Source organism: Marasmius oreades, chromosome 3 (genome assembly GCF_018924745.1).
Source record: "Marasmius oreades isolate 03SP1 chromosome 3, whole genome shotgun sequence".
Classification (NCBI taxonomy): Eukaryota; Fungi; Basidiomycota; class Agaricomycetes; order Agaricales; family Marasmiaceae; genus Marasmius; species Marasmius oreades.
In genome coordinates, this window is record NC_057325.1 from 553,132 (window position 1) to 577,885 (window position 24,754).

Genomic DNA, 24,754 nt, shown 5'->3' on the forward strand with positions numbered 1-24,754 from the left:
TTTGGAGTCCGCGATGAAAACGAAGTCATCTGTAGCGCTGGCTATAATGCTCCAAACTGTACCATCAAATTTGTAGTAAACGGCTTCATCCGCATTACATTTGGTGTAGTGCATGGTTCCGCAAATTTTCTCCTCCTTCGCTCGGGTCCACTCGTGTGCTCCCTGCTTTGTACCGTATAAGGATTTCTTAAGTCGGCATACTATTCGCTTTCCGTGAAGGTGGGTTGGAATGGATTTAAATTCGGAGTAGTACGGAGGAAGTTCCATGTAGATTTTCTGGTCCGGTGGCAGTGTACCATAGAGATAGGCGTTTTTGACATCTCCGTGGTCAATTTCGGCTCCGAGACTTGTGGCGACTGCAAGTAGTGTACGGATCGTCGCCAGACGCACCGTCGGAGCGAACGTATCCGTGTAGTCTACGCCAAATTTCTGCGTAAAACCCTTTGCTACTGCTCTCACCTTGTACTTGGCAACTTTTCCTTCGGAATCCCGTTTTCTCTGGAGGACGCATCTAGATCCGACGAGATTGATACCTTTGGGTAGCTCTACTAGATCCCAGGTTTCCATCTTTTCGATCTGATCGTATTCGGCTTGAAAGGCCGGTCTCCAGAGTTCCGCTTCAGGTCCAGTCAATGCTTCCTCTACACTTGGTTCGTCTTCTACGGCGACCATCGCTTCCGCAATTAATTCCTCTAGATTGAACAGGACTCCCCCTGGTTCTAATCTTTCCTCCTCATCTACAAATCCGGCGAACGCGGCGTCCTTTCGGGGTTTGATATGATGAGCCTTCACGTTCATGTTGTTCATCATTCTCCAACCACCGGGTCCGGGTTTCGCAGCTGTTGTTCTTACAGGACGGCGATTTATTTCGGGTTCCGGAACTTCCGGAGGCTGTTCCGGTTCGGGTTCCGGAGTTCTCGGCGGTGTTGGTGGTGGCGGATCGTCTGGGATTTGTGGCAATGGTGGTGGAATAGCGGCGGGGACTTGCGGCGTACTGGAAATGCTCGGATTGGACTCGGAAAAATTCCTAGAGGTTGGAAAATCAGGTAAGTCTGTCTCCCCCTCAATGTGAGCAGTTCCAGGTTCGAATTGTTCGTCTTTGTTGAAGACTACATCCCGTTCGACCGAAACTTTACACTTTTCGGGCCAGTAAATTCTGTACCCTTTGGTTGCTTGGTCATAACCAACAAACCTGCCTTCCTTTGCCCTTGAGTCTAGCTTTCCGGCTTCTAAGTCCTTCACCCACACTTTCCGTCCCCATTCTGGTACCTTTGCAATGTCCGGTTTTAATCCGGTTCCGGCTTCCAGCGGAGTTTGATCATTCTTCAGTCCTCTATGACGAAGTCGATCTTTAACCCAAAAAGCATGGTTAATTGCTTCGGCCCACAAGTTCCGGGATAACTTGGCACGTATCAACAGTGTGCGAGCCATGTCCAGTGTTGTCCGGTTAATCCGTTCAGATCCGCCGTTGGATTGCGGCGAATCGTGGGCTGTCAAATGACGAATGGTTCCTCTAGACGCAAGATAGTTGTCAAATTCTGTAGACAAAAATTCTCCGCCTCGGTCCGCTCCGAAAATTTGGATAGGTTGGTTCCGTTGAGTCATCATCCATGCCTCATACTCCTTGTACTTCTGCAGAGCTTCTGATTTATGCTTCATGAAGTGTACCCACGATTGCCGAGTGTGTTTGTCGTGGAAAGCAATGAAGTAATTGTGACCACCTAAGGATTTAACGGGTGCGGGTCCCCAAACGTCGGCCGTAACTTTTCCGCCGACAACTGGTTGGAACGATTCTTCTTCGCTTTCCTTCGGAAATGGCCTCCGAGTAATTTTCGCTTTGACACAGTCTTCGCAAAATTCTCGAGGTGACTTCGGATCAATTCGGATTCCGGTGATCATTTCATGTTTGATCATGTAGTCAATGTCGTCATAGTTGACATGGGCAAGAATCCGATGTGCTTCCATACGACTTAGAGTAATGTCCGGAGTAGATGATTCGGCAGCGTGAGCATGATGATCTGTGATACGATAGAGATTTCGGATCCGGGGAATTCGGCCGACGATTTTTCCATCGGACGTTTGAATAATGCATGTACTGTTGTGGATTGTAAGTTTGCATCCGGCTCGGTCCATGCTGCTGACAGAAATAAGAGTGTAGACCATTTGTGGACAATAATAGATGTTCTTCAACGTAACTTTCATCGGACTTTTCCCGGGTCCCATCGGAAAGTAAACCTGCATGTTCCCCTTGCCTATGGCATTAAAAGATCGTCCGTTGGCAGCCGTAATAGGCTCCGGAGGAATTTCGACGTAATCACTTATACTATCGCGATCTGGGGTAAAATGGCTGCTTGCTCCACAGTCTATAATTTTATCGGAGTCCGTGCGGGTAGCCGCGTTGGCTGTATGTTCGCTTCGGAAATCCGACGTAATCCGGTGTTCGGACGCTGCATAGTCCACAGAACTAGTAGCTAAGAGCGCAACTCCGTCGGACTTTTCCTCCTTTTCGGCTACGTTAGCACCCTTTGCAACTTTCTGCTTCTCTTTCGGCAATGCCTTAAACCAGGCAGGCGCACTATCCGCCTTACCTCCTCCTTCGGCATAACAATCAGTCTTGATGTGACCCTTCTTGTTACAATTGTGGCAAGTGGTATCCTTGTGGGGATTTCCACTACCTCCACCTTTTCCGCTTTTTCGGCTACAGTTCCCTTTTTGGTTTCCGTCGGATCCACAAGCTTTATTAAAGGAAGCTACAGGGGCCTCCTGCGACTTCTTCTCCTCCGCCTGCATTAGCGATTGGTCATACTCACTTTCGAGACTTGATAAAAGTACTTCAATATCGACTGGTTGACTGCTGTTTCGGGCTATGATGGAGATCGAGGTGAGTACGGGTTTGTACATGGCGGACGATGATAGGGAACGAGTGATGTTAGATGTAAACATAAGGTCGTCAACAGGGTGTCCCATTTCGGCCAACTTTTCTCGGAGTTCCTTCATCTCCGTAATGTGATTCCGGAGGTTTCCGCCTTCCGATAATCGCATGTTTTGAAGTTTCGTCAATAAATCGGCCGCTATAAGTGATCCGCGATTTTCGTTGACATCTATAAGCTTCTTCCAAACGTCGCATGCTGTCGGTAAATCTCGGACCCGTATGAAGAGTGATTTCGGAATGGTTTGATAAATGAATTCTCGGGTCTGAGCCTCCTTCTGGTCGTACTCATCCCATGCATCCTCATTCTTCTCTACGGCCGCTTCTTCTACCGGTAGTAGCAACGATCCTTCTTTGTACCACTTCCCATCTTGTTGTAACACTAATTTTTCCGGCTTCCGTGCGGTACCGAACAGGTGCCGTTTGAGTCCTTTGGACACGGCGTGGTTAACGACTCTGGACTTGTAGTCTGACCAGTTCGCACTTCCCTCCTGTAGGGTAGGTAGTTTCTGTACCAGTTTCAAAGCTGTCGAGGACGACACGGTTTCGTTGCCGGGGCCCATAACCTGTGATGCGCAGTGTTGAATAGAGTGTAAGAACGGAGAAACGTCGGAGTCCGTCGGAGCTCCGGAGTGCGAGAGAGTGGCTAAAGAGAGTATAACCTCAGTGACGGTTAGACACTTGTATTAAGATATAGTACCTAAAGAGAGTATACTATAGAGGATAAGATGAGTACTTCTGAATATGGGAAAAGAAGAGAAGATGACTTACACCTCAGTGACGGTTAGACACTGAGGTGTGGTTGTACGTATTCAGTAACTATATAGACTAACGGAGATTAATACCACGTGTTTATTTTGATATACAACACCTATAACACCAGCTACACAACAAAGAGTTCAGGCGCTCACCAATGATCTGGGCAGAGAAGGAAGGAAAGGGGTTGGACTGGTGTTGCTCCAGGAGCACACCCGTGTGTCTTAGCACTAGACTGCTTGTAACACGTTAATCTGCAGAAAACAAAAAAAAAAAAAAAAAAAAAAAAAAAGACGCGTGCACAGGCGTTGATAGTCAGTTAGACGCCAGTGCGCGTGAGGGCGCTAATCTCAGTCGCTATCTTATCCTCTGATTAGAGGCTCGTGTCTAGATTTACATAAAATGCAACGATTGACCTGACGGGTACCGATTTTAGATGCGTTTTCAAAAGGACCTTCTAAGTAAGTACTAGTTGTTTACCGTTTGCTTCACCGTGCTGAATCGTCTCTGAGTCCATGTGAGTGCTCCCGAAAAGAACAGAGTAGCTTCCCTGGCGATAGCGAAAGACGCAGGGTCTGCGGCCATGTGATGTACTAGGGGTCTGACATTTTCGGCGATTTCCGAACAACTGTATAGTTTCTGAAAGCTTGATACCTTTCGTCAATGGCGATTGCACTGCGCGGAGAAATAACGCAGGTGCAACCGAAAACATTTGGAAAACAGTGGTGGGCGATACTTAGACGGCGCATCCAGGTCGGCAGGTAAGGATCTTGTAATTTCGGTTCTCCAAAGTTGACACACCACTGCTAGCAAACGGCTGTGTACATCGACATCGAGATTCAGACTAAACGGCCTCACGACTCGCGCGAAGCTAACTATCTCTCAACGTCAACCCTTGCTTCAGGAAAATCCGACCAGAATTCCCGTTGCTGCATATGGAGCTTTACTATTCAGTCATCAAATAGATGGTGTCCATTATCACGTCCGTATACAACCGATAGGAGGCGAACCCTGGATAAAACATGAATTGAAATAGAACTTCCTTTGGCGATTGGACAAAACACTCGAAGTCTGAATCAAGAACATCCAAGTCATACTGGGAAAACGCCGCGACAACTTTCGATCTCGGATCTGACCTTGTACTCGGATGATGCAGGATTGTAAGGGGTAAAACTTTCCAAATTGACGCACTTACATGACCGCTAAAGGAAATGAAGCTCGCCAACGCGAATTTGGAACTTTTGAACGCGGAGTTCAAAGTATCCTTCAAATGAAGTGCATCTGCGCCCCAGTTCGCACTTTAGAGCAAGATGGGATGTGTGGGACTCGTCTCGTTCTTTGATCAGGAAGGAATTCGATACATCGTTTGCCGGAGACCGCGGATGAAAACAGAATAAAAGACTGCCATTTTCACGACCTACTACCCAGCATCTCAGGCGACCCAGTCTCTGCGAGCCAGCTAAATCCAGACATCCCTGTTCGAAATGATCTTCTTCAACCGGCTTTTCTCCTCTGTTCTTCTCGCCATTCTGTATGCCTCCTACAACAATGCCGCTGCTCGTCCTTCAGATGCAATATACAGCACTCACCATACGAGGGACCTCGGAAATGGCGTCAAGCTTCAGATTTTCCATCCTCCCTCCAACTATAACGTTCGTTTCTTTGCGTACTAAGGTTGTTGAAACTGACCCTTGATATTGCGTTTTTCAGACTTACGGGGAGGGCCTTGACGTTCCTTCATCATTCTTCGATGCTCCGATTGAAGAGAAGACTGTTTCCTTTGTCTCGTCGAAGCTCAATGTGGACTCGGGGAAAGTTTCATTCAAGTCCGGGTACACCAGCGACAACGGCGAATCGTTTGGCTACGCTCAACAAGTTCATGTCAGTCTCCAGTTCTCCATCTGCTGTTGGGAAGTTTTCTGATGCGTAACTTTACAGGACGGTGTTCCCATTGCGAATGCTGTGGCCAACGTTGCATTCAAAAACAACAAAGTTGTCGCTTTTGGTCAATCATTCATTGATACCTGTAGGTTTTCCAATGTACACACGTACTATTTCTAGCTAACGTTTGCGAACCAGCTAAAGCTGCGGATTCCAAACCATCGGTTGATGTTTCCACCGTCATTCCAAAGGTGGAACAGACTTTGCAAGGCAAAAAGAACGACATCGAGCCGACTGTCAAGTATCTCGCTCAGCAAGATGGCTCTCTTGCTCTCGTGCATGCATTCCAAGTCGAGAACGACGAAGCTGGGACCTTCTATGAAGCTTTTGCCGATGCACACACTGGAGAATTACTCTCTGTTACCGACTTTGTCGCCAAAGCCTCTGTGAGTGACTGGCGACTCGTTCGCCATTGATTCGTACTAATGCCGGTATCATAGTACCGTGTTGTCCCAATCTTTAAACAAGACATTACAGAGGGTCTCGAATTACTCACAAACCCCGCGCTCACCTCCGCATCACCCCAAGGATGGCATTTTTTGAAAGGCGTAAATACCACTGATACTTCGTGAGTTTAGTATTACTCCCTTTTCCGTTGACTGACCTCCCTCGACAGCGGTAATAACGTCGTCACCTACAAGGGTGCGACGACGGCTACTACCAAACAATCAACTAGTGGTCTTGTCTTCGACTACACATACAACCCTAGCGTTGGCCCGACTGCAGGAGCCAACCTCGATGCTGCGCGCACGAACGCTTTCTACTTAATCAATGCCTACCACGATACGTTGTACCAGTATGGTTTCACGGAAAGCAAGTTCAACTTCCAGTTCGACAACCTCGGGAAGGGCGGTGTCGGGAATGACCCAGTTTACGTCAGTGTTCAAGACGCTTCTGGAGTCAACAACGCCTTCTTTGCTACTCCTCCCGAGTAAGTACCCTCTTTAGCTTGCTGTTTTGACTGTCTACAGGCACTAAAATATGGAATAGGGGTCAACCTGGACGGTGCAGGATGTACATTTTCACACTTACGAATCCGAACCGGGATGGTACCCTATCAAACGATATCGTAATTCATGAAATGACCCATGGCCTCAGCAACCGACTGGTCGGTGGTGGTAGAGCCGCTTGCCTACAGACATTCGAGTCCCAAGGTTTGGGTGAAGGGTGGTCCGACGCTGTTGCCGAGTGAGTTTTTTTTTGTCTGCTGCTACTTTTTCGCTTCTCTTTTGCTGAAAGGATCGCATTGTAAATAGCTGGTTTGTCCACTCTGATTCTCCTCAGATTACCGACTTTGCGTTTGTTCCTTGGCTATTTAACAGCCCTCGGGGTGGTCGATCAAGGCCCTATTCAACTTCCACAACGACCAACCCTTATACATATTCCACTCTTCGTGGGCTGAATGAAGTACATGGTGCGTTCGATCGTATGGTATAATGACATCACTTCAATGTTCTGACCCTTTATTATTACAGATATCGGAGAGGTAAGCAGCTACTATTTGTACAAACCCGCCCTAAAAACTCATTCCGTTTTTTTTTAATTTTTCGCCTTCACTAATCATAGGTCTGGTAGGTCAACCCCTTACCGTTTTTTTGATCTCTCAAACTCAGTTGCACCCATTTCCATAGGGCAAACATCCTCCATAACGTGTACGCTCAACTCGTAAGCGCACGCGGGTTCTCCACCACGGCTCGAACGAGTGCGAGTGGAACCCAAGGAAACATTGTCTATATGCGACTTCTCGTTGACTCCTTTTCTTTATTACCTTGCAACCCCACTTTCATACAAGCTCGTAACGGGTTCATTCAAGCTGATATCAATCGATATGGCGGTGCCAATAAGTGTCTGTTGTGGAGGGCGTTTGCTAGTAGGGGTATGGGTTGGAGTGCTGCGAATTATAACGATGCTTTCGATCTTCCCCAGGGTTGTTAAGTTGGTAGTCTTCTCTTGAAATTCTTTTTTTTCTTTTTACGTTTACATATCGACGGGTTTCTTGGGCGAATTTAGTAAATTCAGTAACGGTGTTGATTTACAATCCATTACTGTTTGACCAGAACCTTTCGATCCGCGATATTTATTAGCATGGTTATCCTGCTATGGTAGCTGCACCTGTCCAGATACTCGGTCTTTCGATGTGATTTTCTCCTACAAGTGCTAGTACTGTGAATAACTTCCCCCAACGAGACGCCGAACTGCCTTTGCCTTTGCACTTCTTTTCCGCCATGCGAGAGCCATCAAAGACCTTAGACGACATCCACGATAACCCTCGACGAACGTGAAGAAACTATTGTCCAAACTGTCCAACGTAAGATTTTGATGTATGTTGAGACTACTTGGCTAAAGGGGCCGCATTAACGTCAAGATTATCAAGATAGGGATATTGTGGCGCACCTGCGAGTTGAAAACACAAAACCCGAATATTTTCTCCCTAGTTCACTACTTTTTGGTCGACTAAGTAGTCAACGACTCGACGTGGTATGAAAGCATCGCTTTAAGACCGTTTCACAATTTCCAGAGCGTGCGCTTTGACAGGAACTTCGTTCTCTGCTCAAGCACTTTTAATTTGAAGTTTTGGCACCGTGAAACCGATAGTGCCTGTGCGAGAAAAGATGGCGTTTGCGAACATTTCAGCCTAGGAGCGTGGCTGCCCGGGCCGTGTCTCTTCAGGACCCGCAAACCAGCCTATCGAATATTGAGGGCCTGTGTTGGAAAGTTGGAAAGATATGTTTCGAATGGAGCTAGTAACCAATTGCAATCGGTCATTTCGGAATTGCAAAGCAAAGGAAGCCCTTGTGGAGAATACGTCGACCGCCTTTTTGCACCATGAATGTAGGGTCATCGCATCAAATTGCACGATCGAGTCGTTTTATTGCTCTTCCTACTCTAGATCTATGCGAGTAAAGGTCAGGCGACCATCAATCATGTTTGTAGAACACCTTTCAAGTGAATGTGGCCATGGAACCCTTTCGTCGCCATCGTCGTTATCGAACGTAAGAAAGAGTTCACCGCCACACAGCCACCTCTCCCTTTCCACGACCGAATTTATCAACGACGAAAACCTCTCGAGGTCCGAGCAGTAATCACGTCGACATGGCGATAACGATGCGTCGTTTTGGAGGATGTAGGTTCGAGAGGCGCTGAAGTTCGTCAAAGAAGGGCATTCAAGTTGAGTAAAATGCTCATGGCAGTGCTGAAAAGTACCAATCAATAATTTTCCAGCTACCGAATTACATTGACGTTATAATTATATTCAACAGGCACAGAAGCTTGATCTAATCACACTTTCTTACTCTTAACGCCGAAATGCCAAATCGTCGCTCCATGTCGGCGACTCGATATCTTCCAAGTACCCAAACCGACACTCGTTATATGCAAACCTCGGCATCGAGTCAAAGTACGCATCGTACCGCGGATCTAACGCACCGCTAAGCGAACCAGAATAAGAATAAGAAAACCCCGGGACGTTAAAGGCCTTCCAAGGATCCCTACACGTCTCACCCACGCATGTTTTCAACACAATTAGGAGGGCGTCTAGACGGGATGCGACGCGGGTAGTGTGTGGGGACGAAAAGGAGAATGTTTCGGGATTGTTGTTCCGAGCTAGGTTGTGGAGTTGGTAGGGATCGGTCTGGGTTAATGCCAGTGGTTAGGTGAGTAATTCGGGAAGGAGTATTCCAGAGAAGGTTCAAACTTTACTTTGAGGTCATACAGCTCCCTCTCTCCGGTACACCAAACACCATAAACCCAATCATGTTCACTGCCGGTATCATCCTTAACGCGAATTGACCGATACGTCGTATTACTGATTGATGTCGATCCTTAACCAAAGAAGAAATTTTAGTGAGGGGTACGGGGGAGGGCCTTGAAATTGAACCAGCACCCACTTGCGTAAATCCCTTCTTCCACTGCCGCATTCCAATACTCGACTAATGCGTGTCTTGGTTTGCTCTTTGCCACCCCCCGGTCGTTGCTTAAAAAATCCTTTCCGTCGACACTGTAATCCTGGACGTCCGCTCCGGCGAGGCCCAATATCGTGGCACCCAGATCAACCATGGAATAGACATCGTCCTTATTCCTTTTGTTGGCGGGAATCTTGGGGCCTCGGATGATAAGGGGCACGAGGACATCTGGAGAACAGGCGATGAAACGAAATAAAAAGCGCAACACGTAAAAAATTACCTTCTTCATAAGGTAAAGTCTTTCCTAACATACGACGGTGCGAACCGAGGGCGTACCCATTGTCGGATGTGCTACAAGAAAAGATAGCAGCGCGGTAAAAATATCAGCCGCAAGCAGGCGGATGGTAAGGACGGCAGTGGGAGGGGGACTGACAAAATAATATAGGTATTGTCGGATACTTCGCGGCCAGCTTGCTCAACCTTTTTGACGATCGCTTCGACAAGTTCGTCAACTGGTTGAAGTACGCGGAGGCGTTGTCGGTACACGTGGTCCGTCTAATCGCAAAGAAAATCAGTCGATAAAGCTCAGTGCAGAGGAGACAACCTGAGTATAACAACATACATAATCAACCTCAGTCTTGTTCAACTCCTCCAAATTCTTCAGCCACGAAACAGCACCTCTCGCCTTGGCGTTGAATGAAGGGGTCCGGGGAACCTTGACGTCCTCAAATAAACCTTCCTGCCCCTTTCTCGGTACTGGCTCTGTGAACTGTCCGTCCGCGATCTGAACTTCAAGATGCGGGGCTGTCGGGGCGATACCAAGGAAGAACGGTTTGCCGTTTTGACTAGGATCCAAGGCTTCTTCGAGTAAACCCAGCGCCTTGTCCCGGACAACGTCGACTTGGAACTGTCCCTCGTAGTTCACCGGGGCAGCGCTCTGGGATGAGAAGGAGGCGTTGTAGTATAGATAGACGTTGGGGTCTACCAGAAAATCGGAGTGGGTCCAACCTTTCGGAGGTTGGGTAGCTATCTGGTCGTATGCGAGGCCGTTCATCTGATGAAAAGTGTAGGGTTATAAATTGAAATGCGGAATAGGCGCTTGTTATACAGACCAGCTTCCCGGTATAGTATGTTCCGTACCCGGCCCTTTGGAGGTAAAGTGGTAGATATTTATCGTTGTGACCTTTTTCACAGAAAACCTGATATCCTGAAAGCAGAACAAATTCATCAAGCGTTTGTCGGAGAAAAGCGCGACGAAGCTCACCTCCAAAATCACCTACAACGTAAGTAATATTATGGTTGTGTGCGTACTGGGCTCTTAGGAGCGAGACTCTGGAGGGACAGCACAATGACACGGGTGCGTAAAATCTTTCATACGCCGTCCCTTTCTCTGCTAAAGTACTCTTGAGTTTCGGCATGAAGTCTAAAGTTCCTGTACGGACATCTTGGTCGTCGGTGATGATGAGGATGATGTTGGGCTTGCACAAAACTCCGACGAGAGTAGTGCAAAGGAGAAAAAGGTGCTGTATGCGAAACATATCAGCTGGGAGAAAGGTAGCCTTTGGTTAATCTGGGCGTGCAAACCTAGTGGCCCAACTGGTTGGAGAATATTTCTGACCGGCCTATATATAGAGGATGGTATGGTAGCCATCTGCCTCGAAATAGAGAGTCGCTTGGGTCAGGGTGGTACTAGTGTGTTCCGAGGAAGGGCTGTGGGTAAGTTGTTATCGTGGCATTTTTGCGCAATGAAAATATGCCATCGCATCAAATTGCACAATTGAGGCGTTCTGTTCGCCTGTGTACCCCTGCTCCACATGGTCCAACTCCGAGTCCCGAACCGCTGTTCAGCCTGTGTATATTACAGCAATGATGGTGCGTAAGTGTCTTTTTCAAATAATCTATTATATCGTTCGGTCAGCATTCATGAGATGAGGAATGTCGGACATACTAGTAGGGGATAATTTCTCCAGCATCGCCAAGGGAGTCACGGTGAAATACTTGTTGCAGCCTTTTACAGTAAGCTGAGTATTTTCAACGGCAGCTTAAACTTGTGGTATGTGCCACTAGGAAAGTCTACATTTCTGAAGCGTTAGATCCCAGCTAGTTCCCGCTAGTTCAGGTTTAGATCGCTGTCGTAATGGAGCCCCAGTAATGGAGGGAGGCTGAGAGCCACCTTCAAGACCGTGGTCCGTCACAGATAGATCATGACACTGGGAACTGATCGAGTCGAGGTTTGTGAAATTGAGATAAGATCGGTAAATATATATATTGCCGGCTGCCTTGACACTTTCCCAGGATAAGCCTCTACATAGCTCGTGTGGTTCGGACGACTGTAAATTTGGGGGAAAGATCGTCGTTGCTCATAAGCACTGTTACAGTGCGAAGGCTCTCTACACACAGGTCCGACTCATTCAGGGACCACTCCGTGGAATCTACCTACTGTCGAGTTATTGTTTAAGTGATGTTCCTGGTCCGAGCCACGGCCCGCCTAGTATCCCTAATGATTCGTTCCCGGGAAACGGACCGAACATCGAAGACGAATAATAGACCTTCCCGGGCTCCCCTTATGAAAATGGATTAAAATGCAGTATGTAACTTCGCTCTGTGCAAATAGTGGTACCAACATATTCACTCTGTACCCCTTCAATCGCCCAGCTTGACGAGGACTCGGATGACCATGAACTTGTACGATCGCATGGCATTCCGTATTGATCCCATGTCTTCTCTGTGGCGTGGGAAGGTCACAGTTCTATGGCCTATAATGACCTTCCAAGATGGTAACTCACGCCGATTGAAAAAGAAACCCCGATTCATTTAGGGTTTCAGGTTTCTCATGTCGAACTGTCCAGAGGATACGCCACGAACGTGAAGCGTCGGAGCGCAGCTAGGTTTGCATCGACTCCGAGCTCGCCGCGACGACATACTAGCTTAGTGCCTTCAGAACCCGCAGGTTTCAAGTTGCTCAGTTCATAGCAGTTGCGGGTTGTCGTAGATCTCCGAGTCTGAGCGCCTTTGATGGCCATAAGTTAGTACCGCATGGCGGAAGAGAAGCTCTGCAAGGCAATCCAGCCATAACCATCTCAGATGCGGCGTCGACTTGACCAGAGTAGATCCCTTCAAGCCTACCGCTCCTCCTGGAATTCTCAGCGAGTTGTATTTCTAACTCAAGCCTGCCAACCAATAGGGTCATGTCAAATGGTAGTACATTATAGTTCGACACCTTACCCATTCAATTTACTACGTCCTAACTCAATAACTCCATCGATAACCGAAGAACACAAAGAAGAACAATCACCTCAACAGCCCTGGGGAAGATCAAAAGCATTGACATGATTCGCCGCGCTCCAACCCATACCCCTACTAGTAAACACCCTCCACAACGTACAGTAATTAGCGCCAGCATACCGATTGATATCAGCTTGAATGAAAGCGTTACGAGCATGGATGAAGGTCGGGTTGCAAGGTAATAAAGAAAAGGAGTCAACGAGAAGCTGTAAAAAGACAGTGTTTCCTTGGGTTCCACTCGCACTTGTTCGAGCAGTGGTGGAGAATCCGCGTGTGCCCACGAGTTGAGCGTACACGTTATGGAGGATGTTTGCCCTATGGAAATGGGGTGTTTTTAAGTTTGAGGAGGTCGAGAACGGGGGAGCGGGTTACTTTTCACTTACCAGACCTATGATTCATTAAGCGAATATTAAAACAAATGAGGTGAGTGTCTAAGGGTAGGTGGTGCAAATAGTTACTTACCTCTCCGATATCTGTCATCATAGGGGTCAGAACATCATTCTGCTATATAATTATGAGGGACCAAACGCACTGTGTTGTTGATTCATCTGACCAATATCGGCATACCTATAACCGTTGGTCGTCGTGGAAGTTGAATAAGGCCTTGTTCTAGCACCCCGAGGGTTGTTATATAGCCAAGGCAAAAACACGAAGTCGGTGATCTGAGGAGAGGCAGAGTGGACGAACCAGCTATTTCGAACGCAATCCATTCAGAAAAAGAGACGCGAAAAAAAAAATTGTAGCCGAAGAAAATACTCACTCGGCAACGGCGTCGGACCATCCTTCACCCAAACCTCTGGACTCAAGAGTCTGCAAACAAGCGGCTGTACCACCACCAGTCAATCGGTTGCTGAGCCCATGGGTCAGTTCGTGAATTACGATATCATTTGATAGGACGCTATCCCGGTTCGGGTTCGTATAAGTGAATATGTACGTCGTGCACTGTCCAGGTTGACCGCTATTCCACGCCATTTTAACTTTAATTTCCGGAGGCAGACAACACAACATGCTGGAGAGGGTACTTACTCGGGGGGAGTAGCAAAGAAGGCGTTGTTGACTCCAGAAGCATCCTGAACACTGACGAGAACTGGGTCATTCCCGGCACCACCCTTTCCAAGGTTGTCGTACTGGAAGTTGAACTTGCTTTCCGTGAAACCATACTGGTACAACGTATCGTGATAGGCGTTGATCAAGTAGAAAGCATTCGTGCGGGCAGCATCAACGTTAGATCCTGCAGTCGGGCCTACGTTGGGGTTGTACGTGTAGTCAAAGACGAGACCGCTACTGGATTGTTTGGTAGTACCTGTCGTCGCACCCTTATAGGCGACGACGTTGTTACCACTGTCGAGGATCGTCAGTGAATGACAAGGAAGTGGGATACCAAACTCACAAGGTAACGGTGGTATTAACACCTCTTACATAATGCCATCCGCTGGGTGATGCAGAGGGGAGCGAGGGGTTTGTAATAAGTTCGAGGCCCTGTGTAATGTCCTGTTTGTAGATTGGGACAGCACGGTACTGCAATACGGATTAAGCACAAACCATTCCACAGGCGAACGAGTCGTAAGTCACTCACAGAGGCTTCAGCGACAAAGTCGGTGACAGAGACTAATTCCCCAGAGTGTGCATCAACAAGAGCTTCATAGAAGGTCCCAGCATTGTCGTTCTGGACTTGGAAGGCGTGCACCAGAGGAATGGAGCCATCTGGCTGAGCAAGATACTTGACAGTCGGCTCGATGTCGTTCTTTTTGCCTTGCAGAATACCTTCCACCTTTGAAACGACGGTGGAAACATCGATTGATGGTTTGGAATCCGCAGCTTTGGCTGGTAGTATCGCAAATGTTAGCCATGGAATAATATCATCGCACAGAGGGAGACCTACAGGTATCAACGAACGATTGACCAAAAGCGACAACCTTGTTGTTTTTGAATGCAACATTGGCCACAGCATTCGCAATGGGAACACTGTCCTATAGTTAAGCATCAGACAAGTTCCTCGCAATGCATTGGGATTGGAGACTGACATGAAGTTGTTGGGCGTAACCGAACGATTCGCCGTTATCATTGGTATATCCGGACTTGAATGAAACCTTGCCGGAATCTATGTTGAGTTGCGAGGCAACAAACGAAACCGTCTTGTCTTCGATCGGAGCATCGGAAAGCGATGAAGGAGTGTCAAAGCCCTCCCCAAAAGTCTATAATGACGGGTCATTCTGCATTCGAGAATTTAACGAAGAGAGCTGCACAAACACTGTAGTTGGAAGGAGGATGAAATATTTGAACCTTGGCACCATTTCCTAGGTCCTTCACATATTGAGTGCTGTACGTCGCATCCGATGAAGGACTAGGAGCGGCATTGCTGTAGGAGGCATACAAAATGGCGAGAAGCACAGAGGAGAGGAGTCTATTGAAGAAGACCATTTTCGAACTGGGTTTCTGGGTTTAGTTGACTCGCAGAGACTGGGTCAACTGAGATTCTAGGTGGTGGAAATGTATGGCTTTTATCTTGTTTCAATCCGCAATTCCCGGCAAATGCTGTATCGAATTCCTTCCTAAGAGTCCCTCTGCATGCAAAAGACCATCACTGTTGTTCCGAAGTACAAACTTGGGCGCTCATGGGAAGGAGACTTTGAAGGAATAGAATAGAATTAGAGAAGATCATCTTGAATGTTGGGCGAGTGTTTTGCGGCGTCCAAGGGGTCCCGAATTTGCGTTGACAGATTTCATGAGTATCGCACTTCCTTTAGCGGTCATGTAAGAGCATCTTTGGTATCTTATCAAAGAGAACTTCACCACTTACAATAGCCCTCATCAGGACAAAGTCGGATCCGGGTTTGGAGTTTATCGATGTGTTACATTGTGTTTGGTGACTGATGGAATAGTGAAGCTTTGAAGCTTGAAGGCGTTCTCCGAAGCAATGGTCAATGTGAAAATTGCACGGCGCATGAGATCTGAGACCGGGCCGGTACGGCGCGGATTTACGTCCACTCCGCATTTTCAGACCCATCAGTCTTTAAAATTTTGACAAATCTCTCGATGGTGTTACACAGAACGATACGGAAAGATCACGGTCAGATACGCTTTTTCATTAGAGTGACCATCATTCTGAATGATTACTTCGAAGGCGTTTCAAGAACAACGACAGAAGGGAAGATTTGGCGAAGATATGAACGTGCTCTTACGCAACAAAGCAGCTGCGAAAATAGTCAGAAACCAAATCCGATGGCCGCCTGCGGCGGATGAAGTTGTTCTGATATGATGGTTCGAGAAGAACGGCAGAACGGTGGTGCATGAAGAACGACAGAACTGTGGTGCATGATGGTTCGAGAAGAACAACAGAACTGTGGTTCAATCGCTCCAAAGAACTGTGTTCTATGTTCGAATCAAAGGGATAGGCCTCGACCATTCTGCATGTCGTCGGACTCAGTTTTGTTTCCGATATTGGCAGTACTATATATTGACCATCTGCATATTCGTTAATCGGACCACCTCAAGCTTCTTTCCTGCCCAAGGCAAGGCATCAACATTATCTTCGTTCCATCAGCTTTCAATTTCTCTGTTGGGATTGCCGTCATTATTGAGTGAGGCCTTGAGAACACCATGATCGAGTGTGCGTTGGTTCACAAATTCCGAGTGAGGCGAGGAAGCTTACAGCATTATAGTACTACAGCGTATTCGGTCTCTATCACCGGTTCATGGCCAGTTGCTGATAACGGCAGAGGTCAAGACTTGACAAAAGGATCTGCTTGGCATTCGTGATGTCTGTCGCCGGATGGGAACGGAGCCTGGCAGTGGAAGGTGATATCGTACTGGAAGTCTAATCAGCCGACTGCAGTCCATGTACAGCTGGAGTGGAACTTGAAGGTTCCGTGACTTAATATCCGAGTCGGGGTAAGTTTTCTGAAAAATTTCACCCTCGGTATCTGACAAACTACTTGCTAGTGCTCAAACGATGGCTTTGAATACGTCTAGTTCATCAAGACTCGTGGTAGAAGATCCGGCGAGCCTTGTTCTGCCATCTATCGGTACCACAAATGGAGGGCATGTCTTCCCCGGCAATACTCTCAAGCATGCCTCATGCAACGTGTGCTCAACGAAATCTGGCTATGTGCGACGCTACAGCGTGGCGCCCTCATCGCAGAGTATTCTACTTGCCGCAGTGGATATGTCCGAAAATCGCCTCTCTAAGGCGTTAAAGATCAAGGTTGGAATAGATGCAGACTCACCGGAAAACCGTCGTGGCATTCGTCTTGATTCTTGAAGTTTACACGCTAGTGGTACAGGTGGCGTACGTCTCTTTATTTTTCTTTCACTTCATATCTTATACCTCTTGACTAGGGCATCCCACTCTCGAATTTTAAGCTCTTCGGCCTCAAAGACACAGACTGCTTTTCATTCCAACAATGTCCGACCTCTTTATTCATACGGGCGAGACTCCTTCTAGATGTTTAGTATTATTTGATGACTATAGAGATATGCTATTTCAGCGTAACTTTAACTTTACCTCATGTGAGGTGGTGCGACTTTCACTGCTTCGTTTGGGCCTGGGTCGTATCGGGCTTTTAAGGGTGAAGGGTCGGATCTTGAGACACCTGTACAGTTTGGAATTTGGTTTTCTGATACCACGATTATGAGTTACGAACCTGAAGCAGGTGTATCATACGCTGGTGTGTGATTCTTTCCTACCTTGTATATTTGAGAGTCAGCACTGTTCAGGAAAACACCTCGTGGGCCTACTGCTTAGAATCCTTGCCCGATTGTGTACAATGTACATCAGGAAAATCGAGCAGAGAGGAATGTTAACGAGCTACTACCTAGACGTATACAGGTGCATACTAGCGGTGTCTCTGAGGATATCGCCAAGTCATTATATCCTTCTGTCAGTATCAGATTTCAACCTCCTTACTTATGTGGTTTCCTCGTTTCTTACTTCACTTGCATATGGATAGCTCTGCCGAAGTCATGCAGCAGATCGTGAGACGTTTACCACTCTTGATCCAAGGTTTTCTTTGACTAACGCTCGATTTCTAGATGCAATTTAACAGAGCCGTATTACGATTCGTATCACTGCAACTGGGACACATGCGAATACGAGTACCCGAATGCTTCGCCCTCGGGTGAGCTGATCAGCTACAACCTGTCCAAGTCGACGACCGGCACCCCGAATCTTTCCTGCAAAACCACAAAGCTTGCCATACATAGCAAAATTCTCGCTCTTCTATCAATTCCACCATCCGCCGGACTCTGCGGAGATTCCAAAAACTCTTCTAGAAGCCTGCCAACATACTCCCAACTAGCCCAACCTAATCTTCTTATGACGTTTTCAGTGAGCCGAGTTTTCAGGTACTTCTGGAGTGGCGCCAGCTCACGACTCATCAATCGACTCGACTCCGAGGAATCACCCGATGCCACGGACGCACTGGAACTTGAAGGGCGGGAAAGAGGGGCGTTATATTGAGATTTCGTGCGGTTGAAGATTTCTTCGGTTACAAAGGGTCTCGCTGCTTGACGGAGGATCCATTTCTCCGTGAATACCCATTTACGCTGTTGAGCGCTAGAAGGATCTGTCGGGAGGGACTCGTCACCACGGTTACTGTTTTGAAGTCTGGGCATTATCTTGACTGAGCTAGAAAAATAATACACTGGAATTTAGATGCACTATCAAATTAGAATAGAAGTGCTTTACGGCGGCAGGCTATTCGCGTATTCGACCAAATGATGGTCTAAAAGTGGAGGTCGTCCCTCGACCGAGTTGGACATCTCCATTCGATCTCCAAGGAGATTCAACACGAAATTGGGAAGGCTCGTATGCATACATGTGTGCTTCAGAAATTCAAGAGTCAGTCTTGAAAAAAAAGTCGGGTTACTATACGCACCAATGCACAATGGAGCGGGTGATATTTCCGAGAGACTATATCTGTTCTCGCCCTGGCATTCAATCTCTCGGCGATATTCAAGGAATGATCAGGACTCCCGACTTTGTCGATGATATCCTGACTAAAAACCTGATTATCGAATCCCGCGGTACTCAATACCTTCGGGAAGTAGATCCCTCCTAGCGGCCGGCTACTGTTCGTCGCTTCGGGATCCACCTGACTCAGCGAGAGATGATCTTGCGGCAATTTCTTTCCTTCAAACTCCTTCAACGCCATGAAGAGCTCCGATGAGGTAGGCAGTGGGATCCCGAGGTCCACCGCTGCGTGGTCAACAGCACTCAGGTAGTCTGCCAGATAGAAAGAGTATCCAGCGAAAACCTCGTCAGCGCCCTCCCCACTCAAGACTACTTTGAATCCATGTCTTCGTACGTACTCTGATAAAATCATCTTTCCGGCGCCGTTCAAAGTGTGAACTGGTTGTTCGGAGTGATAGACAGATTTTTCAAAGTATGAGACGAGGTCGGCTTCGGTCGGGGTTATCAGGTGAGATACAGCCCCGATGGACTCTGCCATCCGTTTCGCAATTGGACCTTCATCTAACTCGGCACGATCTGTCAGGGGTAAATGAATCTTAGTATGAACGCCCGAGACAACAAGGAGAAACCGGACATCAAAGTATAAGTAGCTCACCTGGAAACGCCAACGTAAACGTGTTTAGTTTCGTCTCCGGACTGCCTTCTTTCAAAAGCTTGGAGGCAATCCCAGCGACCACGGCACTGTCTATTCCGCCGCTTAGATAGACTCCGAGAGGAACGTCTGAGCGTAAACGTGCCTTGACAGAGTCGACCAGACGTTTCTGGACACCGTCTATCATTTCCTCGAGCGAACGGCTCTCGGGAACGTCTGGAGAATTGTAGCTATGGTCCCAGTAAGGTTCGACCTTGAGCCGACCGGTATGGCGGAATATTAACTGATGTGCGGGAGGAAGCTTGAAGAACCCGGTGTCAGGAAGAGTCCGAGAATATATATATTTTACATTTACCTTGTATACCCCTTTGAACACGGTCCTATCATCAATGAATTCCCCCAACTGCACGATACTCTCGACATCCCACTCAGGTTTCCATCCCAACGGTACAAGGGCCTTCATCTCACTTGCAAGAAGTAACTTCTTGCCACCATCTAGAAGCGTGTAGTAGAGTGGCTTGATGCCGAACCTATCCCGAGCAGCAAAGATCATCCTTCGCTGCTTGTCGTACAAAATGAACGCGAACTCTCCTCGAAGGTGAAGGATCGAATCTAACCCGTATACTTTGTACCTATGTCAACGAGTCAGATGGGAGAAAAAAGAACAACCAAAGGGGAATATACAGATGGATAAGAAGTTCCGAGTCGACGGAAGTCGTAAAAACACAACCCTCCTGTTCAAGCCGTTTACGGATCACTGCGTAATCGTAGAGCTCCCCATTCACTACAGCGTGGACGGAATTTGCGTCGTCGTAGAGAGGCTGATGGCCTCCTTCTATGTCGATAATAGAGAGTCGGGCATGTGCAAGGCCTACTTGAATGAATAGGGTGCAAATGAGGTACAGTGCCTTCCCAGATGAATTCAGAGAAAACTTACCAACTGACCCTCCTTCAAAGACCTCGTAAAACGTCCCAAAAGAGTCCGGACCCCGATGGGCCATAGCTTGGATGGAAGCTCTGAGGTCCCCCTCCAGAGACGATACCGCGTTATCAAGCGGGAAGGCATGACAGGTTGAATAAGTTCCAGAGATACCGCACATGATTCGGGAACTAAGAGCAAGCTATCGTTATGCAAAAAACCCGTGGTATACCGTACTGCCTGAGCTTTTATAGCCTTGAGATGCCATTCCAAGGTACGTATGTGCTATCCGTCCTGGAGTAGAGAGGTGGGTCTGCTTATGAGTGATTCGTTTTTGACGGGCACTGCAATAGGAGTTCTGTTGAGTATATGTGGATAGAAATCTTCCTGTTTCCGCTGCACGTGTCCTTTAAAAGGAGTGCACCAGCCTAGTCTGTCGGGGAAGACGTTGAATGGTTCCGCGTCACTAAGGAAAGCACAGCTGACCTAGTTAGCGATTTGAATGGTCAATAAAAAACGCGATGGGCTCACCAGATAAGATATCGCAATCATTATGCTTGTGTTTGGCTGCCCGCTAAATAGTGTACTTGCAATGTGCAGGCCAATACTCAGCATGGAGAACTTGATAGGCTCGAGCTTCCCACGAAAGAGATGGAAGGAGGATTACTTGATTTGATTTCGATACGTGAACAAAGTTCCGACGAGAATTAAGTATTTGAGTGCAGCATTCCGAGTATTAGGATGACCATGGCGGAGAAGAGGAAGGGGCTGGAAGGGACCGATAATTATAACCGTGGACCGACGGAACCATCACATGAAAATCAGGTGATTTTGTCCCACAGAAACACAAGGCTCGTCTTCTCTTCTTCATTAATGTCGCATCGTTCGGGTGCGGGTGTCGGTGTGCGTACAGTACATCCGATTGTCCTGGCAGCAGAATCATCTGCTCGAATTTGTGTTCACCTCCGCGGTGTACGGATCCTTTCTATATTCCCGAAGCTCCCTGAAGCTCTTGGTGTTGATGCCAACTACAAGCTTTACGTTTGTCGTGGAGAGTTTTTCTAGCAAAGGTGGTGTCCGGCTGCTGGTAGGCTTCGTGTCGAAGAGAGTTAATCAGATTCTGTGAACTTGTATTGGAATGGTTATATCCTGAAATATTGGTTTACCTGGTAGATAACCTGGTTTGATGTTTGAAGAAATCGAAATCGTGCGTCGCCGGGATACAAGTATAGCATCGCTTGTCTCTTACCACCATCACGGTCAACATTCTGCAAGCTCTCCAGTCTTCAATGTACCAGTCATACCAGTCACACCACCAATTATCGGTTCCGTATCTCTGATTCGATTCTCTTCACCTGACTGCAGGACCCGCGTGTGTACGCGTAATTAATTCTCGACTCTCAACCATGACTCAAACTTTGAACTGGATTCCATTGGAAAGTAATCCTGAGGTCCGTTCTCAGATTTTCTATCTATCGATGTAATACTAACTTTGTTTCAGGTCTTCAACGGCGTATGTAGCTCTGTTCAAGGAGTTTCCAAGTGTTCAACCTGAATTTAGTGGTCAAGCAAAGCCGGATTAGACATCGCGAATGACTCGTTTAATGACCTTTACTCGTTCGATCCAGACGTACGCCGTCGCTTCGTTTCATTTCCGAATGTTTCGTGCTGAAATTGGAACGTCGGGAAAAGATGCTTTCAAGGATCCCCAGACCCGTCAAAGCCGTCATCTTTGTGTTTCCGTACACAGAAGCACGATACAGAAGGGCTGCTGAAGATGAACAAATAGCCAAAGAAGGTGGAAATAAAGTCGATGAGAGTGTTTTTTGGATGGGGCAAACGGTATGAACGAGAAGCTGTTGGGGATATCATTCGTTTGACACTACTCTACCCATAGATCAGGAACGCCTGCGGAGCAATGGCGATTGTTCACAGTCTGGCAAATGTAGATTCTAGTTTCTCCCGTTTCTGAAATCGTAATCACCCACTCTCCATTTCCTTAGGCACCTGTGACTTTGGCCCCAGCCTCGCCCTTGTCCGATTTCTACACCTCAGCTCGCCCAAAACCACCCCTCGAGCGGTCAAAGCTGTTTGCAGATATCCCAGAATTCGCAACTATCCACTCATCGATGACGACAGTCGGACAATGTGTTCTACCTGATATCGACGATCGTTGTGACCAGGCGTACACCGCTTTCGTTCTCTCCGGGAAGAGAGTGATAGAACTGGATGGAGGCCGTGCGGGACCTGTTGATTGTGGTCAATGCGAAGGAGAAGAAGACCTGTTGGATGCAGTTGTAAGGATTGGGAAGGAAATTTTTATTGGGAAGAGTGGGAGTATCAAGTTCAATATGATGTACCTTGGGCGGCCGATATCCGAAGATTAAACTTAAGGTGCTTAGTCGATGAATTCCTCCTCTCTTGAAATGCTTTTTGAATGGTCTTTGAACAGTACATCATCCAATTATCCTTGTGAAGTAATCAACTTCGAGTGTACCTCTTACATGTCCGGCCACCGCGCAACTAGACGTATTATCGGTATGAGCTAGCAACTGATTGCCTGCGATGTATGCAGTTCTTTCGTTGACGGTTGCTTCTGATACCGTTTCAGTTATTTCCTTCTATCACAGCTCAAGCGCTAACAGCTTGTTACAACTTGCTGATGTGATCTATAAAACCGTCCAACCGCAGATAGATGAGGATACTAAATTTCTATTCAATACAGTGATGGCCAGGTGTGTTTCATGCACGTCTTGATGTCTAGGATGCGCCTTGGAGTTGTCTATATGGCCTTGTTATACCTGTACAATTCGTACTCACCCTCTTTTTCGTTCCTCTTGCAATGAATTCCAGCGATGATATCGACGACCATATATCCCCCTTCCTCACTGTGGAGTCGGTCCTCATTGAACCAATAGCGACACTCTCGGTATGTTGCCTGCTAAAATACCGTGACCTTACTCATAACCATCCACAGTCGATGCTTTTCCTATACGGTTCGAGCTCTTTGCTTCCGAAGGAATAGGTCATCAACTAAGTTCTTCGACAGGGATGTACACCGTATTTTTTGGGCTGTCAGTTCACGTTCTCTCTAGGCGCGCTCGTGTCGGATCCAAATTCTACCTGGGTTGGACCACAACTCTCTTTGTGTTAGCAACGGTTTACACAGTTCTCTATACCTGGGCACCTATTCGAGCGGCGATTATCTTCTTCAGAGCTGCGACCACAAAGAGCTACACTCCCGCCTTGAGCTTTCTCTCTGGGGATGATGGGAAAACCGCACACAAGTGCGTGCACGACGTGGATGTTCGTTTATCGCCGTACTTACATCTGATATCCGTACAGCGCGGCTGTTGGTATGATTTCGTGCTTGATGAAGTAAGGACGGTCTCATAAATCGTGAAACTCCCCCCGAGTCTAATAGGATATGACCGTTCCAATCCTAGTGCAACTGCTGATTCTATGCTTGCAAGTCTTTCCATGCATATCAGCAGGCGGCATCGTGATTATAGTCGCTAATGTCAAAGTACATTATTCAGATTCACCGTTGTTATATAATCTGGAACTCGAACAAATCTGTCATGTACCCCTGGCTTTCATGGCATTCGTTTTTAATGGTCTGTGCTTTCGTTTTTTCTCTCATCCGGATTACGAAGCTGCTTAACATGAAACTTTAACTTTGGGATAGGTATTACCTTGGGTTGCAGCATCGTAGATGCTCTCGGAGTCAGCGACTATACAAAATATGCTAACCTTCGCTTAACGGCCTATGAAATAGAAAACGGAAACGAGGTGGCATATACTATTTTCCACTTGATTTTAACATTCATGATCGGTAGGTACTAGGAGCGTCCCCCGACCTCCGTCTTGAATGGGTTACTGACCCGTTCTTGTAAGTGCAGGTGGCCGAATTCTATGGATCAGCCGCGAAGCAAGACGACTCATGGGAAGGACGACACGCGGGAGGTACAACGCAATTGTGGCTGTCATGTGCGTACTGGTGACCCAGGGCCATTCCATTTCATATTCATGTCTGATGACAAAAAATAAAACTAGCGTCGAATCAGGAGTGTTATACGCAGCTACTATAACGGCCATGCTGGTGATCCGATATGTGTCAGACCCAGACGCTCATGGTCCCGTACCTATTCACCTTGACGCTGTTGCGACGCAGGTTTCGGTGCGTACCTTGATTGATAACGTCCCCCCCCCCCCCCCCAAGAGTGCCTTCACATTTAGCGCTAACCGAGTGAGTGCGTCTTATAGGGTATCGCGCCTACATTGGTTATCGTACGGGTAGCATACGGGAACTCTGTGGAGAGCGTTGACCAGATGGTGTCGGCGTTAGAATTTACATGCACTCAGGACGATCAGCAAAGGTCAAATACCTCTGCCATTATGAGGCAATCAGTACAAGGATGACTATTTACCAATACTCTGGGAATCTGCTAGTAGTACC

General features: G+C 47.4%; 7 protein-coding genes across 9 annotated transcripts; 4 read left to right on the forward strand and 3 right to left on the reverse strand.

Moving 5' to 3' along the window:
• Positions 1-5,169: 5,169 nt before the first annotated feature.
• E1B28_005483 (uncharacterized protein) lies at positions 5,170-7,561 on the forward strand (the record flags this gene model as incomplete). Its single annotated transcript, XM_043150046.1, has 11 exons — positions 5,170-5,337; positions 5,396-5,566; positions 5,624-5,711; positions 5,765-6,012; positions 6,067-6,194; positions 6,243-6,557; positions 6,617-6,814; positions 6,883-7,040; positions 7,102-7,112; positions 7,193-7,197; positions 7,258-7,561. The coding sequence occupies 11 exons, from the start codon at positions 5,170-5,172 to the stop codon at positions 7,559-7,561; spliced, it is 1,794 nt and encodes a 597-aa protein (XP_043011130.1).
• On the reverse strand, positions 7,258-11,258 carry E1B28_005484 (uncharacterized protein). The gene is made up of 9 exons (XM_043150047.1): positions 10,793-11,258; positions 10,641-10,735; positions 10,151-10,582; positions 9,962-10,083; positions 9,809-9,879; positions 9,514-9,756; positions 9,326-9,447; positions 8,021-9,257; positions 7,258-7,966 (listed from the first exon to the last, which is right to left on the reverse strand). Exons 1-8 carry the CDS (start codon positions 11,064-11,066, stop codon positions 8,922-8,924), a joined length of 1,695 nt encoding a protein of 564 aa, XP_043011131.1. The 5' UTR covers positions 11,067-11,258; the 3' UTR covers positions 7,258-7,966; positions 8,021-8,921.
• Positions 11,259-12,723: 1,465 nt separating this feature from the next.
• On the reverse strand, positions 12,724-15,752 carry E1B28_005485 (uncharacterized protein). Of its 2 annotated transcripts, none has more exons than XM_043150048.1 (10): positions 15,614-15,725; positions 15,064-15,550; positions 14,838-15,008; positions 14,696-14,783; positions 14,390-14,637; positions 14,204-14,331; positions 13,840-14,154; positions 13,574-13,771; positions 13,197-13,503; positions 12,724-13,128 (listed from the first exon to the last, which is right to left on the reverse strand). In XM_043150048.1, the coding sequence occupies exons 2-9, from the start codon at positions 15,232-15,234 to the stop codon at positions 13,326-13,328; spliced, it is 1,497 nt and encodes a 498-aa protein (XP_043011132.1). In that variant the 5' UTR covers positions 15,235-15,550; positions 15,614-15,725; the 3' UTR covers positions 12,724-13,128; positions 13,197-13,325. The 2 variants fall into 2 exon arrangements, with proteins under 2 accessions (XP_043011132.1, XP_043011133.1); XM_043150049.1 differs by having other exon boundaries at positions 12,725-13,128; positions 14,696-14,778; positions 15,614-15,752.
• A 1,013-nt stretch (positions 15,753-16,765) lies between these two features.
• Positions 16,766-17,074, forward strand: E1B28_005486 (uncharacterized protein; the record flags this gene model as incomplete). Its single annotated transcript, XM_043150050.1, has 1 exon — positions 16,766-17,074. The coding sequence occupies one exon, from the start codon at positions 16,766-16,768 to the stop codon at positions 17,072-17,074; it is 309 nt and encodes a 102-aa protein (XP_043011134.1).
• A 757-nt stretch (positions 17,075-17,831) lies between these two features.
• On the reverse strand, positions 17,832-21,596 carry E1B28_005487 (uncharacterized protein). 2 transcript variants are annotated; one of them, XM_043150052.1, is made up of 9 exons: positions 21,462-21,596; positions 20,827-21,415; positions 20,314-20,761; positions 20,061-20,247; positions 19,732-20,008; positions 19,380-19,677; positions 18,690-19,300; positions 18,500-18,636; positions 17,832-18,439 (listed from the first exon to the last, which is right to left on the reverse strand). In XM_043150052.1, exons 3-9 carry the CDS (start codon positions 20,474-20,476, stop codon positions 17,944-17,946), a joined length of 2,169 nt encoding a protein of 722 aa, XP_043011136.1. In that variant the 5' UTR covers positions 20,477-20,761; positions 20,827-21,415; positions 21,462-21,596; the 3' UTR covers positions 17,832-17,943. The 2 variants fall into 2 exon arrangements, with proteins under 2 accessions (XP_043011136.1, XP_043011135.1); XM_043150051.1 differs by lacking the exon at positions 21,462-21,596 and having other exon boundaries at positions 17,832-18,636; positions 20,314-20,776; positions 20,827-21,064.
• E1B28_005488 (uncharacterized protein) lies at positions 21,597-22,859 on the forward strand. Its single transcript, XM_043150053.1, has 7 exons — positions 21,597-21,746; positions 21,797-21,808; positions 21,857-21,925; positions 21,988-22,137; positions 22,193-22,240; positions 22,299-22,689; positions 22,748-22,859. The coding sequence occupies exons 1-6, from the start codon at positions 21,702-21,704 to the stop codon at positions 22,680-22,682; spliced, it is 708 nt and encodes a 235-aa protein (XP_043011137.1). The 5' UTR covers positions 21,597-21,701; the 3' UTR covers positions 22,683-22,689; positions 22,748-22,859.
• Positions 22,860-23,137: 278 nt separating this feature from the next.
• Positions 23,138-24,717, forward strand: E1B28_005489 (uncharacterized protein; the record flags this gene model as incomplete). Its single annotated transcript, XM_043150054.1, has 9 exons — positions 23,138-23,224; positions 23,273-23,291; positions 23,345-23,582; positions 23,641-23,647; positions 23,720-23,912; positions 23,984-24,130; positions 24,198-24,285; positions 24,352-24,475; positions 24,562-24,717. The coding sequence occupies 9 exons, from the start codon at positions 23,138-23,140 to the stop codon at positions 24,715-24,717; spliced, it is 1,059 nt and encodes a 352-aa protein (XP_043011138.1).
• Between the last annotated feature and the right edge of the window lie 37 nt (positions 24,718-24,754).